This window comes from Erigeron canadensis, chromosome 4 (genome assembly GCF_010389155.1).
Source record: "Erigeron canadensis isolate Cc75 chromosome 4, C_canadensis_v1, whole genome shotgun sequence".
In the NCBI taxonomy this organism is placed as follows: Eukaryota; Viridiplantae; Streptophyta; class Magnoliopsida; order Asterales; family Asteraceae; genus Erigeron; species Erigeron canadensis.
Window position 1 is genome coordinate 26,560,821 of NC_057764.1, and position 18,719 is coordinate 26,579,539.

At 31.9% G+C, this 18,719-nt stretch overlaps 1 protein-coding gene across 1 annotated transcript; it reads left to right on the forward strand.

Annotated features, from left to right (window-relative positions):
• Window positions 1–1,793: 1,793 nt before the first annotated feature.
• On the forward strand, window positions 1,794–6,740 carry LOC122595777 (rho GTPase-activating protein 5-like). The gene is made up of 5 exons (XM_043768215.1): window positions 1,794–2,355; window positions 4,504–4,624; window positions 4,711–4,830; window positions 4,920–5,150; window positions 6,003–6,740. The coding sequence occupies exons 1-5, from the start codon at window positions 1,865–1,867 to the stop codon at window positions 6,495–6,497; spliced, it is 1,458 nt and encodes a 485-aa protein (XP_043624150.1). The 5' UTR covers window positions 1,794–1,864; the 3' UTR covers window positions 6,498–6,740.
• The last annotated feature ends 11,979 nt before the right edge of the window (window positions 6,741–18,719 follow it).

Sequence of the window (18,719 nt, forward strand, 5' to 3'; positions counted from 1 at the left end):
CTTCAAACACCCCTCGTTTATGGTTGTTTAACTGTAAATCTTTGTACCAAGTCACGATATCCAACGGGCCGGTTAGCATTTGGAATGTTATAATATATGCGTCCAATGATTAAGTTTAGCACCAATCTCACGTATGAACCAGCAATCCTGGAAAATGTGGCTAATATCGTCGATCCCGTCTTCACAAAGATTACAACGGACGGTACTGTTGACATCAACACCACGTCTAAGAAGATTCACACAAACTTTATTTTTATTTTTAGTATGCAAGTCATTTGGTTTGAGACTGCAAAATTGAAATGGAATGTAGAGTTAGAGTTTATGTGCTTGTATGAGACTTGACGAAATAAGATAATATAATTCGAATATTAACACGTGGAAGTATTTGGTGGGTCATCATAATTTCAATTCCTTTACTATGTAAATCACTAATCGATTTATGTGCTTTGATATATATACTATGTTATAAGCCTCTTTTCAAATTTATGTGATATGTATATGTAGCTTAAAGTATTGCATGTTGTAAACCTCATTTTTTTCAATATAGCCTAAAATGTAATGTTGATTTCATATAGTGATTTTCATATTACTTAATGCGTTGTGCGTACAGAGCAATGAACTGTTTTTAATTTCATTTAGTGTACATAGCATATAATTATATCGTTAAAGTTTGTGTATATATTTTTGCGAGTATATGATTTGTATTTTATGTATTGTTGTTGGATAATATTAATTTATGAAAGCGTATAAAATTGTATTAGAACTTGTTTAAAATTTGGTTTGTATTCGACAAATTGATATTAGAACTTAATGTTGTTAAGCTTAATTATATCGTGTTTAAAACTTTAAATTGAGAACCTAATTTTAGTAATACTTAGAAAAATGTATATTTTGTCAGAACCCAGTTTGACCACGGTCTAACCGCGGTTCGATCGGTCTGACCAGTAAAATTTTGTGAGACCGATTTATTTTCTGGTCCGGTTTTTATAACATCATGAATAACTACAATTAAACACATTTTTTTTTCTTTTCTTATTTCCATTCAAGTTTTTAAAAAATATATAGTTCCTAATATAGATTTCTACAACTAACGCATTTTGGTGCGTGCGAGCATGTTGCATGTTAAACACGCCTTGACAAATGACAAGGCTAGCTTATGATTTTTCATACTAACAGATTAATCAACTTCTTCCACTTTGTTCCTTGTGAGTATTTTCAGCATTGTCAACTGGAACATGCTATTTATTTGACTAAAAACACTCAAAAGACTTTTTGATACATGGCGGTTCAACTATATCATTGAACTTGTACTACACTACGACATTGGTTAAAAATGTACGTATTATCTAAATTGAGCATAAAAAGTTAAAGCTGTAGTTAATAGTTTATGTGTAATAATCGAAGAATAATTGTCTAGAAAAGTAAATAAGAAAGTGAAAGATAAAAAAAAAGAAAGTGGGAGTATAACATGTTTGACTAGATACAGGGTGGTCTTATAAAAACAAAAATAAGTGGTCCATTCATTTAACTGTCATCCACCCCCTTCACTCTTTCTCTCCGAGACATATATGATGCAAAAGTGATATTAGTATCATTTTTTTCTTTTTGATGTATTATAATCATGCATTATCAGTTTGTACAATTAGCAATATGATTTATATATTGTAGTACATTAATGTATGAATATTACCTCCCATATATTATATGCTCTATATGTATTAAATTAATCTGTATAGTAATACAAACGAAACCAAGAATATATATATATATATATATACTTCTTCGCTGTCAATGTTTCCTCATTCACACCATCCATCATCATCTTGATCATTCATCAAAAACAGCTAGCTTTTTTTAATTCACAATGACAACCCTTTTCAGATCCAAATCTTGTGGTGGACTACCACGGCCCAAAGCCTCATTTTTTCATTATTCATCATCCTCTTCTTCTAACCAACAAAATGACACCAATTATGAAGATGAAGATGAAGATGACGACATTTGCTATTATTGTCAAGATAGTTACACTAATAATGATTACTTTGATCAAAACAGTAGTAGTCCAATTACTACACCTTTTATTAGTCCATGCCAACAACAAGGTGGTGGTGTTCCTAATCGATCTAATCATAATAATAACTTCACCATTGCCTCAATATTGTTAAACGCCTTACGTAAATCTCTTCTCACTTGTGCGGTTGATCATCATGACGTCACCAAAGCAGATACTTTGAATATTGGCAGTCCCACGGACGTGCAACATGTGTCACATGTGACGTTTGATCGTTTCCATGGCTTCCTTGGTTTGCCTCTTGCTTTTCAATGTGATGTCCCACACAAAGTTCCCAGCGCAAGGTATACGTACATATATATAGAAATATATTATATGGATTTTGATTAGATACTATTGCTTTTAGATAAGTGTTTTTTGCAATGCCTTAATTAATGATGCCTCTAGCTAGGCTCTAGGTTGTAGTCAATTCAGTTGTTCCGAAACCAGAATTGAACATTAAGGGACCGACTTTATATATAATTAGTTAACCATATATGTAAATTAAGTTAAGACAAGTGACAAACGATGACAACAAAATATATATAAAAATATAACAATGACGGATCATGGTCATATAGATTCGTCGACATTTCTAAAGTGATGTTCGTTTGTTATCTTTCGGTTTATATATATTTAGCTTTATGGTTAATTATTTGATTGGAGGGACCGATTGTATAATTTCATTCTGGATTTTAGCTCTAGGATTATAGGGGACAATATTTTGAAATGCCTTTATGGATATGGGGCTATCTTGCAATGCCTAAATGATAGTCGATCTCTAGCTTGTAACTAAGTTGTCTAGACGATTATTTTATCTGATGGTTTTGCTTGCTTGATTTATCTCTGATGTGATAGACCGAATTATGGTTTTCTGTTTTAGCTTGTCGGAATGTCAACTTCTTGGAAATATTGCCTTTCCAAAAACAGAACTTCTTGGAAATATTCCCAAAGTAAGGTTTGTTAATTGTCGGTTAAAAAAAAAAAAAAAATGTTAAAAGGAAGCTAGCCCTTAGCGCTTCACTTAACATGCATAAAAAGGTTATACATTTCCATATTAAATGTTGGCCTCCTGATTTTTATAATAAATGTACAACTAATTAATGCATCTTAACGAAAGCCCTTACGTCTTTGTTTAGCAAAACCCAAAAAAAAATAAAAATGAAACTATTAATAGACAGGGAGATGTTTACATTTTTAAAATCGCATCTACTGAATAAAAATTATTTAGAGTACATTAAACTTTAACTAGTTTTACACTTAGCATAAAATTCAAGGATGCGTTTTTGATATAAAATGTATAAATTTTTTATGCACGTTAAATGCATTTTTAAGGGTTTTATTTAAAAATTTTCTTCTAACTTTATTTGTATGATCATCATAATACAAAAATAATACTACGAGTATTACGTTACGTATTAAATGCAACTAAAAAAAAGTTGTGGCTTAACCATTAATTGTGGTTTAGTGGGAAATTGGTTGAGGGAATTGTTTGTTGTCTTAGAAGGGAAGTAAATTTCATTGGAAACATATGTTATGTTCGGTGATCCGTGACTAGACATTAATGTGCGGTTTGATGATTTGTTACATACATACAACTCAGTTTCACTAGTAAAGGGGAGGTACATATGGTGCAATTAGTTATTGGAAAGTGCAAGTAGGTGAGTTTGTTATTGCAACATGATGCTTGATAGTGACTCTTTTGTCTCTAGAGTTTTATCATGAAAAAAGCTAGGAAATATACATTATGGAATATAGGTGGATAAAAAGTGATGGTTTGGTCTTAGATATTCAAGTACTTTAAGGTGAATAATCAAGAAAACAAGAATATTTATAGCTAAGACCATTCATATATAACACATCTTTTTTTTTTCTTTTACATTTTCTGTGTGAAGGGGTACGACCGTACGAGTAAAAGTGGTTTAGTGTGTAACATGGCACCATACAGAAAAAAAAAAAATGCCTTTGGACTAGACATTCCTTAATCATTGGTAGTGTTAATAGAGTTTTTTTTTTTTTTTGACACATAAATGACATTATGTTTGTTATATCCACAAAACAGGTAAACAAATAAGATTTTTTGATAGGAGAGCAAAGTTTTTACTTGGCTACATCGTCCAAGATGTTATGTGGCTGTTTTCGAATCCTTTTCCTCGTCACTCAAAAAATATTTACCTAGGAAAATTGGTATTATGTTGGGGTATGAAGAATATAAAAAACAAGAACTTACTTCGCGCGTGTGCGTTTACTAAATATCCTTTTATGAGTTCACTCATAATCTTATCATGTTATCTTTCTCCATCAACTCCCTTGATTTTTCCCTGTGGCTTGATCTTATGCTTAGGAGGATTATTAGGTTAATCAAGTAGGAGTATCTATCATTACACTTTGCTATAATCATGATTTGTCAAACTTGATGCCTCAACATCCTTTAATTTCAAACAATTGAACAGTGTATGTGTGTTTGGAGTATCCGTGGAGTCTATGCAATGTTCCTATGACGAGAGAGGGAACAGCGTACCAACAATACTTCTTATGATGCAAAACCGTTTATATTCAGAAGGTGGTCTTCAAGTAAGCGAAAGCTAAAAATGAAAGTTTCAACCACACTATATTTTGTAAAACATTCAACTATATAATTGATATTTTTCATAACGTAGGCAGAAGGAATATTTCGTATAAATGGGGAAAACGGTCAAGAGGAGGATGTTAGAAAACAGCTCAACAGAGGTTTTGTCCCCCATGGAGTCGATGTTCATTGTTTGGCTGGCTTGATTAAGGTATTTGCATATCCGTGTGGCTATTCACAATATCAGTTTAGCAGGATATTATAAAAAAAAAAAAAATCCAAATGATTGCTTGATTACAGGCATGGTTTAGAGAACTTCCTACGGGTATTCTTGATTCGTTGACCCCAGAGAAGGTCATGCATTGCAATACAGAAGATGAGTGTACTCGTCTTGTCAAAACTCTGCCTCCAACTGAGGCTGCACTTCTTGACTGGGCCATCAACTTAATGGCAGATGTAGTCACTTATGACGAAATAAACAAAATGAACTCCCGAAACATTGCTATGGTCTTTGCCCCCAACATGACACAGGTCTGCTATCTTTCTTTTCTTTTTCTTAATAGAAGGAAATGCCACATTTTCTTTTAGTAGCCAATGATGAACATATGTGGTAGCGTGTGGCACAATGACTGTCCCTAATCGTCCCAGGTCATGCTTGAAACTCCCAGACCTTAAAGGATATCCAAAAAGTCTTTTCCATGTAAAAAGTCTTGGGCCTGGTTCTTTTTAAATGGGCTGATGCCTTTTAGACCATTTCCTGGTTTGTTTAGTGTATACGCTATACCTGATCCGCAGATGTAAGTAAAGTTTAAATATACACATCAAAGTTCATTTCAAAAGTATGCTGAAGTTTGTGACACCGCACGATTTTGGAGCTATTATTTGGGCTCAATTTTAACTGATGTTAAAGGCTACAACGACTAGAACCACCCGTAGGAAATATATTGTAGCCCAAAAGGACTATTTCTGGGTCAGCCCTAAGGCTGGTCTAAGACCCAACCCCATCTATGATCTATGATCATCTTTATAGTTTCTAAGACAGTGATAATTAGGGCCGGTCCTGAGGATTTAAGGCCATGTTCGAGCTACAAAAATGGACAAAAACCGATATTACATAACTAATTGGGCTATATCTAAAAGTAAATACAAATGGGCTTATAATTTAAATTAGAAGACATTAAATAACTAACTGGGCTATCTTTTTTACATTAGATTATTTTCTTACTTTAGGTTTTAAAATTTGAAGTTTTTATTAAAACGAATTACATATATAAATTTTTTTGATGAATATGGGTCCCTAGATAGATTATTTTATCACTTTAGGTTCCCAGTGTTTGATACTGGTTTTTATTTATCTTATTGCTTATTGTTGTACGAATGCAGATGGCGGATCCTTTGACTGCATTGATTCATGCAGTTCAAATCATGAACTTGCTCAAAACACTCGTCATAAAAACTCTTCGTGAAAGAGAAGAATCATCTCCAGTTTCTAACCAGGTGTCAATGTCAATATGTGAAGATAGTCCATCTCCCAGCAATAAAGCCGAGTATCCTTATACTTTACGGAGCGCCACTTTGAACAGACTAGGATGCGAAGACGAAGAACAATTTTGGAGCTTTCCCAGAAAGAGTGGGTCTGTTGTGGAATATGATTACATATCAGGTAAAAACTCGCCCATTAGATGTAGAAGTGATCACCACGAGAGTGATGACCTATCAAAACATCTAGTAATTGATCAGGGGATATTGGAAAGACTAAGTTTGAGAAAAAGTGTAATGAGGTTATGCAGATATCCTGTGTTTCAGTTTAGTAAGCCTGCTAAGAAGACTGGATCGGTAAGTGTCAATGCTACGGACCATGGTGAAGCTTGGGTTTGATTCACTGCCTCTCTGAGGTTAATAGTGGTTGGTCAAGACACCACCTCATTGACCATGTATAATAGCTCCATATGAGGTTTTTTATTTTGACGGCTGTCTATCCTACTTTTACTCCTAAATTACATGTCTCTATAACACCTCCATCGGAGATTAACAAATGTATTAAAAAATTCTTAGATGTGAAAAGATTCAGACTTAGTTACACGGATATTGTACTTATATCAAAAAGTTTTATTATAAGCTCATCGAGCTATTGAGTCAAGCTCGAACTTGGTATAATGTTTTTGATAAATATACCACAAATTTTTGATAAATATACCACAACGTACAGATTTTACAGCTGACTGTATAAATCAATAATGCACAGTTGTGGTAAAATTATCACAAAATGTGGTACTACTATCAATTCCCCTTTCAAAATGAGCTTGTGCCTTGTCGCGTTCAAGCAAAATTTGACTAGTTCCACAGCCGTATCACATATTCTTCTAGTGAAACTTTTGCATCAACACCATCATATAACCCATCCCCCTATGCGGCCCATAAAAAGTTTGTATGGCTTTGAAAGAAACTCAAACATTTATATATTTTACATTAGATATTATATAACACCAACAAATTATTTATAATCCGTTTGAATTAAAAAGGGAGTAGTATACTTATGCTGTATAATTACCTAGAGTAAGTTTAGAATAAAAATTAAAAAATTGCATATGACGTCAAATTACTATTTACTATGTATGTTCTATGCGAAGGCGCAAATTAAGTATGAAGTGTCAATGAAAAAGGTATAAGAAAGTGATAACTTAATTCCAGTGTGATACCATTCTCCAAAAATGCAGATACACTTTGGATTCAGAATCACGTGATTAAGTTAGAAACATAGTTAAGAATATATATCGTGTACAATTTCCATCGATGTGATGTATTTGGATTGCCCGAAAAAGATTAGTTTTTGACAATAAGCCTATCTCTCAGATGCAATGTGGTGAGCGATATATACAAGCTCTATATGGATCAAAGCAAGAGCAAAGATGGCACTCATTAGATTGGGTCTCCTAAAAGAGAATTGATGTTTCTGTAACTAATCTTAGTTTTTGGTGCTCCTGTATGTTTTTTTTTTCTGTATTTTCATGAACCATGGTTTGTACTTTGTAATCTTATTGCTAGTACCCAGATAGCTGGTGTAATAAAATCCCATTTGTTGGCTTTTCAAAGAAAGTGTACATTTTCCACACCCCCCTAAGATAATTGTCCTTTCCCCATCTCGATATATATGCTTCACTTTAGTATGTACATACATGCGAAGTTGACCTCAAACGTTGTTTCAAGTTTCAACGGTCCATTGGTGAACACACTCTACTCCCTTATAAAACAAATAGGTCCCAGTCTATTTTTAATAATTTCCTATCTTTAAATTATCATAATTGTCTTTGACATTTATTTTAGTAATTAACACTTTAAACCTTTATCTTTTTATATATTTCACTATCACCTTTGCATCCACCTACACTATTTGAGACTTGACACTGACATCACCAGAAACAATACCGTCACCGACAATACTAGATCGTCATGCCCACTACCGCCACCGCATTGTGCGGGTACCATGCTCGTGAAGCAATAATCCTATTTCTAGTTTATGCAAAACTGAATATTTCTTTTTTTTTTTTGGTCATATTATGTAGTGATATACTGATATGTTTTTCAAATTAAATAATAGATAGATGTATAAGACACTCAATTTCCTTTAATATATAACTATATAAGTTTATCTTTCAAAGATATGGTTCGACTTAATAAGCTTCTGAGTCAATCCCCAAAGCCTAGTTAATTGGGTCTAGTAAAAAGAATTTGCATTCATTATATTACCATTATACTCGCGCAATGTGACGGTGGCTGTAGCGGCTACGGTGTGATGGTGGGGGCGAGTGTTGGTGGTGGAGACAACATCAACTGGTGTATATAATTCATATAAAAGTAATTAATTTAAAAGGTTAATTGATATATTTTAAAAAATTATAGATTGATGGTGTAATTTTAAAATATATTTTAAAAGATAGCGTATGTGCAAATATTTTAAAGAAAAAATATTATAAGGAGAGGGCATTTTAAACATTTCAACATGAGGGTATTTTCTTTAATAAACAGTATAGATAGATATAAATATATATGAAATCCTTTCCCATACTCGAATAGCCTACTTACATGTTTATTTTATGACATTATGTAATCTATTATCACTACTATCAATATCAAAAATGCATGATGAAATTGCAAATAATGCTAGTAAATAACGGTTTATCTTCTTAATGCATCCAAAAGTATCAATATCATCCTATCAGCCGGTTAATGTTATTATTGTTAGGTTTGACGACAGCCAACCAAGCTAGCATAAGTTAATTAACCATCATTATATTTTTGACGGAAATGTATTTTAAAAAAAAAATTAACAAAGTATATTGATATGAACGCCTTGATCCCATGTACCGAATTGATACCTACATAATCCCTTACGCGTAAGGATAATGTCAAGGTAATTAAACCAATTTAATTCAATTATGTCTTCGGTCGGAAGCGAACCCGATTTGTTCTTGCAAGTAACGGTTGGTGGTCAACTCTTTGAATGACTCAAAACCATTTAAAATACATGATAACTTGATTGCCAAATCACAATGCAGTTGTGGTCTTGTGGAAACTGAATACATTGGGTTGATGCAACATATAATGATATAAACAAGTCAGAGAATGGGCTCCCTTAAACCCAAGGCCCAGTATTAAAAGTGAATAAGTATTTTGTAAAACAAGTAATTATAATACCAGCCCATCTTGAAGGAAAGTATAATAAGAAGAGAAAATGACCTCAATACCTAATTTTTCTAAAAAATATATCAATATACCCAAGTATTTTTGGATTTTCACAAAATACCCAACAAAATTGCAATAATTTTCAAAAATCGCAATGAGATTCATAAAATCGCAATAAGATTCCCAAATTCGCAACGAGATTATATAAAATCGCAATGAGATTCCAAAATCGCATAAAGATTTAACATAATCGCATAAAGATTTTATAAATCTCGTAAAGATTTTGTAACATTCGAAGTTCTTTATGAGATTCTAAGTTCTTTATGCGATTATCAAGTTCTTTATGCGATTCTGAAAATCTTTATGCGATTTTCAATGTTCTTTATGAAATTTTTAAAGTTCTTTATGAGATTTTCAAAGTTCTTTATGCGATTTTTAATGTTCTTTATGCGATTTTCATCATCCTTATGCGATTTTCATAATCTTATTGCGATTTTCCAAACTTATTGCGATTTTTGTGGGTATTTTGTGATAATCTAAAAAAACTTGGGTAAATTGATAAACTTTAATAAAAAATTAGGTATTAAGGTTATTTTCTCTAATAAGAAAGGGCCCCCAGTGTTCACAAAAAATGCCACGGAACATGTTGGGTGTCAATTGCCAAGTATTACAAGGACCCGCCACACTAGAGACTAGACCCAAGAATAATGCTCGTCCGTACTACATTTCATGTAAATGGTTATATGTCCCATCCAGCTACACCTTTGCACATACCACCCCTCAAATTCGTGAAAGTATTTACCACTCTTTCGTTGTATTTTGTCCTCTTTTAAAATTTAAACTAACGCAGGTGCCAATCATGATTATATGTGTGGAGTATACAGTGCTCACGTACTGTTCAATCATTTCGAGGGTGTTTTTAGCTTATCTATTTTATTTTAACGGCAAGTGTTAGATGTTAATGGTTCGAAACCCAACAGTGTCATCTAAGTGGGCAGTATGCTGAAAATTGGAACTTGCACACTCCTGCAGAACATGAGTTATAACACGTATGCCCACACTCAAGAGGTCAATGTCCCAAACCATGGGGAATCAAGATTCGATCTTAGGTCTCCAAACCAACATCCTTCTGCCAATTCTTTTAAAGGCTATCCACTTGATTTATATTTTTTAGAAAGATAAAAAAAAAAAAAAAAAAACAAATACTAACTCAGAAACTGCTTATCTTGTTTATTTTAATTAAATAAGCATGTAAAAACGATTTACTTTTTTTTATAAAAAAAAAAACACTTATAAATTAGCAATCTTAAAAGCTTTTTCATTTCCAAATAACTAATGTAAAAAAGGATATGCAATATATCTGAATTTGTCTTTTTTATGCTCTTGACTGAATATTCGAATTGAAAAAAATATGTATGTTTTTGTCTTTTCTTTACTTTTGGTCTTCATGTAATCATGTATGAAACGAGCATGGTATCCGTGCAATGCGGCGTATGTGGTGGGACGGCGGTATAGTGGTGTCAGTGACAGTATTATTGGTGGTTGTGGCGGTGTCAATTGGTGTAGTTGATGTAATGGTAATAGTGGAATATTTAAAAAGGTAAGAGCTTAAAGTGTTAGTTATTAAAATAAGGGGGTGTTTGGTTCATGGAATCGTTAGGAATTCCTTGGAATTGGAATGTTGAATTCCATTCATGAGGGTGTTTGGTTGGTAAAATGATAGAATTGAAATTCAAAACTTTCCATTGAATTCCTTAATATAGAGAATTTATAATTCCATCACTAAGTTGATGGAATGTTTAACATTCCATGGAATTCATATCTCTTTATCAAAATACCTTCTTATAATTAAATACCAAAACAAGAAAATCTTTTCTTTTGGTGTACCATTGATGCCTGCTGCCTTTAAACCACCATCACCATCCACCACCATTGATGTTCCACTGTTGTTGGCTGCCAGATTTTAACAGTCATCACCATCTGCCACCATATATTTCTTGTTGCTGCCGGCTCTGGATTAAAAAAGCTAGAAAAGAGATATATTTGTATATATTATCATTATTATTTATTTATTATTATTATTATCATTATTATTTATTATTTATTATTTATTATTTATCTATTTTATTATTATTATTATTATTATTTATTATTATTATTTCTTTTGATGTATAAGAAAATCTTTCTATAATAGGTGTTTATTAAGAGCAATTTAAACTTTCATATGTAACATTTAAGTAATACCTTATATTAGTAAGGGGTGAATAATTTTTATAAAGGATTATAGATAACATAATAGATTTGTGGGCTATAAGAAACAACAAAGACTGTTTAGTTGGGCTTGTGGAGTTGTAATGCAAAGTGGCCCCTTGTGCTTGAGTAAGCAGATACTTTCTTCACGGCGTGTTTAATTCATAGAATACCGAACACATTATACATTCTTTTTGCTTATATTTTGGTCCCTTTATTATGTATGATTATGATTATAAGGTATTTGTAACTTTCATTTTGATACCACATATCTTCTTTTCTTTGTTATTATCAAAGAATATTTGAGATACATAAAGGACGCTGCATAATAACTAAATCACTTTATTATACTATTGAGTTTTGGACATTTTTATAATGTGGTGGATCACTGGGGAAGGCTTCAACCAGGTAATTTCCATATATGAACTAGGGACGGTTTCATTAATATTAGACCCAATTAATTTATATATACACGTGAACAAGTTGATCAATATGTAACCTCAAAAATCCAGAACAAGTACAACAAACACTTATCTCATATGTGAATATTAAGCAACTGGTTGATACATGGAATTTATAAGAATAATGATATAAAAGATTCAAAATTATGTTTCTTGTCATAATTCCAAATTCAACCAAAGGGTTAGTTCAAATGAGACTCTTAACAAGGGAATATCAAACGGAGAAAACAATGTGGGCTTAAAAAATTAAAACCAGCTGTTTAATACATTTTTGGAGGTATATATTTGTGAGTTTAGTTACCTAAACAGCAGGACGTAATTAACTAGAAGCTGTTTAATTAATTAACTAAACATGGTCTGATGATGAGGATACATCCGAGGTGGTAGTATCCGAGATAAAGGCTGCAAAACATGCCAAAACCGGTGTTAGGAACATTATGAGAGCAATTGGAACCATCCATAATTGGCTGTTACTAGCATGATACTTGATTTCCCAGTAAAGTAACATTAAACCCCCAACCATACTTAACAAGAATGATCCAAAACATGCTATCATCCATACATTGATCATCATCTTCATTCTTGTTTGTTTGTCGCCCTTGGACGTCGAAACCATCTCGATGATCGATCAACCTTAGATATTAGAATTAGTCGAGACCGCCCCGATCTTCCAGAAAAAAAAATATATATATATATATATTCTTCTTATAAAGCTAGGTTCACTTGCCAAAATGAATATATATGTAGATAATATATACTCGTAGATAATACCTATATATGGTGTGTCCGCTATAGGAATCTTTTAATTAATTAATTAATTAATTAGCTTACACAAGATAATATGATACAGAATACATAGAAATAGCAAAACAGGTGTCGGGATCGAGAGTAATCACAAGAGGTAATATATAAAACTATAAAATATGTAAAAGACGCATGCATATGGTGACATCATGAATTTAGAGATTCATTTAGTGGAGTTACATATATAGAGAATTGATAACGTGCCTTTTTAACTAAGCTATATAGCAAGCTGTTGTTTTAGTTAATCTAGACAGATATATATATATATGGATAAATATTATAATATTATAGAGTGTCTAATTATAGACCCAATAACAATATAAGATTGTTAGATGGATTCTCCCTTTTAATGCTTTACTTTTGTTTCTTGCTGTAAATTGACATGTAATTTGATGGGGAGGGCCAAATTAATAGAATTTGGTATGATGGGTATTTTGGAAGCTTTAGCTCATATATAGGCCAATGACTTGTAGATCAGACAGATTAATTAATTGGTTATACAGTCTATTTAATTATGTTCTTTTATAAAAATCTTGAAAATACTATACGGCCGGTAAAATACACGAATAGTTCTTTCTTATAAACATTGACATGCAACATTGAAAGACGCAGTATTTCGAGTTCGAACTCACGCTCACGCGTTGCACTCGCTACTATACCACCCTAGAGAGGTTTTCACGAGAAGGAAAATTTATTCAACCCCCAACCCCGTCTAGCTAAAAGAGGGTGGAGAAAATTTATTTTTTAATAATTAATTATTATTATTTTTTATTGACATATACTCTAAGTTAGATAAAAAAATTACATTTTTGGTCTTTCAAGTTGGCAGAATTTTCAGTTATTGCTCTTAAGTGAATTAATTAAAAAAAAAACCGTGAAGTTGGTCAATTTTTTCAGCTTTTACTCTGCAGTCAAACGTCGTCTCTTTAGTCCGTTAAGTGAATGGCACATTCGTCATTTCACTCTCCTTCTTCTTCTTCCATTATTAATCAACACCAGACAATATCTTTTCAATATATCTTTCTAATATATATACAAAATAAACCCAGGACAATAAATTTCTACCAAAAATAATCATTGAAAACTATAATGAGCCATAGTATTATATGAATATCAAATATAACTTTGGACAACATAGTCATTTCGATTCCCTCATCATTCATCCACTAAAACTAAAGCCATTTCCATTTTGTCCTTCAATATAACTTTGGATATCAACAACCAAATTTATATCGTATATATATTTACTATTATAGATCTATATATAATCTATCTATAGATCAATAGATCTGAAAAAGTGATTATCAAAATCAAATTATAAACCTATTTAAACAACTCGAAACCCATTTGATTCATGTTCAAGATTAACAACCAAAATCCCAATTACATTACATATCGAGCACCACTGTTACTCAGCTGCAGCCACTGCCGCACCACCATTACTCGACCTTTGCTGCATTCAGCCTTGTCGTTGCCGTACACAACACCGAAGCTCAACCACGTTTTCATCTTATAAATGTTTCTATGTACATATCAGTGATTTGTAACTGATGAAATAAGTGACCTGTTCGGTTTTGTGTGTTTTTATGTGTGTTTGTTTTGGGAAAAAGATATATATGATTTAGATATAGACCCATTCAAATCTATCAGATCTTGTTTGTAGGTTAAAGAGAGAAAGAGAGGAAGAAAAGTGGATTTGATTTTTGATATTCAAAGTTTGTGGATTTGGAGTTTCTATTAGATTGGGAACATTGGGTTTTCAAATGTTGAGAATGACGTTATGAAGATCTGGTAGTGTTTGAGTATGGAAGAAGAAGAAGAAGAAGAAGAGAGAAATGACAAATCTGTCCTTTATTTAACGGACTAAATAGACGGCGTTTGATTGCAGAGTAAAAACTGAAAAAATTGACCAATTTTAAGATTTTTTTTAATTAATTCACTTTAGGGCAATAACTAAAAATCCTGACAGCTTGAGAGACTAAAAATATAATTTTCTCAAGTTAGATTACATAGATTATTATGATAAAACTCAGGACTTTAAATAAAAACTTCACCAGACCACTTTCATAGATACGAGAATAGGTACTCAAATTTAGGTGACATCAACGTCCAAAAGTTTATTAATAAATCATTAGCCCCATTAACTTGTATGATTAGACAGATTAGTAAACTTTAGCAACTTGTACAGATGATTTTAAATAACACCTTCATTGAAGATGGCCCAACGGCCGATTTTTTGAGAGGCCCAATTTTTAATTGTTATTACTACGTATATATTAAAGTTAAAATATATATATATATATATATAGGGTGGGTTATTTTAAGACCACATCTTATTTTAAGACCAATTAGGACATGTGTTTTTTATAACTTACACACCACCATCATCATCTACTACGATATACAAAACTTTTTTGTAAAAACTCTAAGACTTTCCGGCGATGGGTCCACCGGAAATTCATGTGTAAGTTACTTACACATGTGTAAGTTACACATGATTTTCCAGCGACGCGGTGGCCAGAAAATGATGGTGGTGGTCGGAGATGATCATGGTGGTGTGTAAGTTACAAAAAACACATGTCATAAAATTGGTCCTAAAATAACTTGCACCTATATATATATATATATATATATATATATGTTGGGTATTGTAAAACAAATATTAAAGTAAAACAAATAAGACAATATCTTGACCCTTAGATCATGGTTAAATTGATGCAAGAAGATTCACGAAACAATTGATGTACGATGATTTTCATGATGCACGATGATTATCACTGAAGAAAAACCTATTGTTTTATTTTTTTTTTATCTTAATACTTGTTTTATTTACCTAAAACCTATATATATATATATATATATAGAGAGAGAGAGAGAGTTTCCTTATTTTGAGAACCATTTTATTTGTAATAACCATGAGAACTCTTAAATAATATATTTGTTCACATGTTTTTTTGTTCATTCACATATGAAATGATGTAAAAAAAGTATGTTGTAGAAGAATTTTTTTAAAAAAACCTTTAAAATAGCCTTTTGTGAACTTGTGAATGAATATCTTCACGTTTTTGTTCACATGTTAACAAATGGGTATATATAAGGTTTTGAAAAAAACTTAACGTTTCACATGTGAATAAACAAAAAAAAAACATGTTTTTCAATACATAATTTAAAAGTTTTAGGATTCTTATAAAAATATGGGTTTTCAAAATAAGGCCCATATATATATATATATGTGTGTGTGTTTTTTATGAGTTTTAATAATCACATAAAAATTAAATTATACAACTTAGTACACAGAATAAAATTCAGCTATATTAGAAATAAGAGGTTAGTCTTTCAAATGCACAAGAAACAAACAAAATACATTTCAAAACCATCCTAATCTTCTTTCCAGATTAGTAACTTTGTGCAATTCGTATGGTTAATTGGGCTTAATCACTTCAATATAGGTCTAAGTTAATAAAAAAGGCCGGGGTGCTTTGTATGGGCTCTAAAAATCAAGCGGATCCAGTACAGTTTCCCAGATAACAAGCGGAGAGTTTGTCTGAGATTAAGAAAAATTTGAGGAAACTATCATAACAATTTACATCTATTAATCTATTATTATTAAGAAAAATATAAAAATGTCAAACAGAATCATTAAACAATTTCTTTTGTTATCTATAAAATTGTTAAATAAACTCTACTACATGTCTACATGCTAAACATGATACTTAGACGCATGCTACTTAATTAATTTGTTGAATTAATAAATTTTTTGATTATGTGTTGTAGATATTTTCATAATATTCCTAATTACCATCAAAGATTCTATAGATAATTAGTGTAAGCTAGTATGTATGTTGTATTGTTATATATATTGGGGTAATGTAAGTAGCTAGTGGTACGTGCTCAACTTCTCAATATTCTTAGACATTTGATCGATCATCAGGTGACGTGGATTCGAAATCGAGTACGTTCATAGCTTCATGTACGTACGTTCATCTCCCTCTTCCCTCATTCCTCGATCCAGCCATATTTACTAAATCCGCAAACGACATTATATTATATTATTATTACAATCTTTGTAAATAAAACTGTTTAGATTATAATTTCTAGACTGATTATTGGATACAGTACTTTTTTGAAAAAGTGACTGAGCGTGATGAGCTAGCTAGCTAGCTAGGTTCCAGTTCTCTTCTATGACATTATACGAACCCGGCCATTTCAACCACACCGTATAATGTAGGCCATACAAACCAATATGTTTCCATCCCATGGATTCTAGCCTCATTGGCTCTTTAATTGGAGTTGGTCCGAGCCACACTTAGCCAGATAATTGAGTTTGAACCAAAAAAAGCTAGTACTTGTAACTGAGCCATCTCGATCCAAGAGTAAATTATGGGTCTAGTTAATTAATGAGACAACGACATAGAACCATTCTGCATCATTATGGTAATTACTGGTCCTAAAAGGGCCTTGATTTCTCTTAATTAGAGCAGACTTGCCACTATTGGAAGGAATTAAGGTCATTATTGGTTTCAAAGAAATGACCATCTCCCCCATGATAAGCTAGGTGACACAGCCATTTGAGCTATTTTTAGAAGTTTGGCAAAAAATAGCATATGCCCATGGTTGAGGGGTGTTTTGTAGCAACTTTTGGAGCTTTTTTTAATTTGGAGGGTATCATTAGAAATAGATCTTGTTGGAATAGACACAATTGAAGAAGATGAAGACGGAGAGACAATTAATTAGATCATGCATAGTTTTCTTTATGCTTCATTCACAGTTTCCCAATATTCTTCCATGGATCATTATATATACAAAATGATTGACGTAAATATGTATGGAAGAGAAAATACATTTAGTTGTCATTGTAATTCTTCTAACACGCGCGAGGCAGGTAGGCCTCGTGATTCACTAAACCCTAAACCCTAAATGTAATTATAGCTTACTAGGTGAAACCCGTGTATTGCACCGGGCTAGTTAGTAGTCTATGTGATTCATAGAAAAAGGCCTACATATAATTAAGCACATATTACGTATAGTACTTTGTTAGAAAAACGAACTACATATAATTAAGAACGATCTTATACGTGACAACCAAGTGTTCAACAAATTCAACCTGTATGACTATTCTTAATTAGCTATAGCTCTAAGTACGTATTTATCAAGCATCATTTTCCACTAATTGCGAACCTCTAAGCTAAAATACTTCACATGTAGTGTACACAAGGTAGTGGCATGATAGCAATATCCAATAACAATTTAAAACACCAGGAGGTTTATTTAATACAATTAGAAATAACGATAATCAGAAGTCTGCAAGTATCCGATGTCAAAATATAACATCAAAACCGAGACAGATGAAAACAAAATCTAAGTTTAAATGGCAAACTAACTGCATTATTTGATAAGCTAGTTTGTATAAAAACGTATTCCTAGTTTGTATAATAATAATAATAATAATAATAATAATAATAATAATAATAATAATAATAATATATTGAATTAACACCAGCAAATTACGGCCAGAAGTAGCAGACTCTAAAAAAATTAACCAAACATAAATTCTCATATATTGAAAACGAATTCATACATGCTCATATATGGAAAACGAATTCATTTCACTAATTGTCAAATAAATCTAGGGTTTTCAAAACCCCCAATTCCAAACTAAATTCAATACAAATAAATCTATTATTCATTTCACTAATTGTCAACTTTTGGTCAACCGTGTGCAAATTTGAAAAGTATGTTGGTCATACAACTTAGTTTTCTGGTTTGATGGGCAACTATGTACAAGAAGGAAAGTACGATAGTCATCCAGTGACTTTTCAAATTGTGACGTCATTGCCACGTCATCAAAAATAATGTAACCGGTAAAAAGGTAAACTTTTGGTCAACCATGTACAAATTTGAA

Excerpts from the sequence above, each read along its gene's own strand:
- LOC122595777 (XM_043768215.1), top strand. The coding sequence starts at position 1,865 with ATGACAACCCTTTTCAGATCCAAATCTTGTGGTGGACTACCACGGCCC. Across the intron at positions 4,831-4,919 it reads GTTTGGCTGGCTTGATTAAG|GCATGGTTTAGAGAACTTCC; the intron begins GTATTTGCATAT and ends GCTTGATTACAG. Across the intron at positions 5,151-6,002 it reads TTGCCCCCAACATGACACAG|ATGGCGGATCCTTTGACTGC; the intron begins GTCTGCTATCTT and ends GTACGAATGCAG.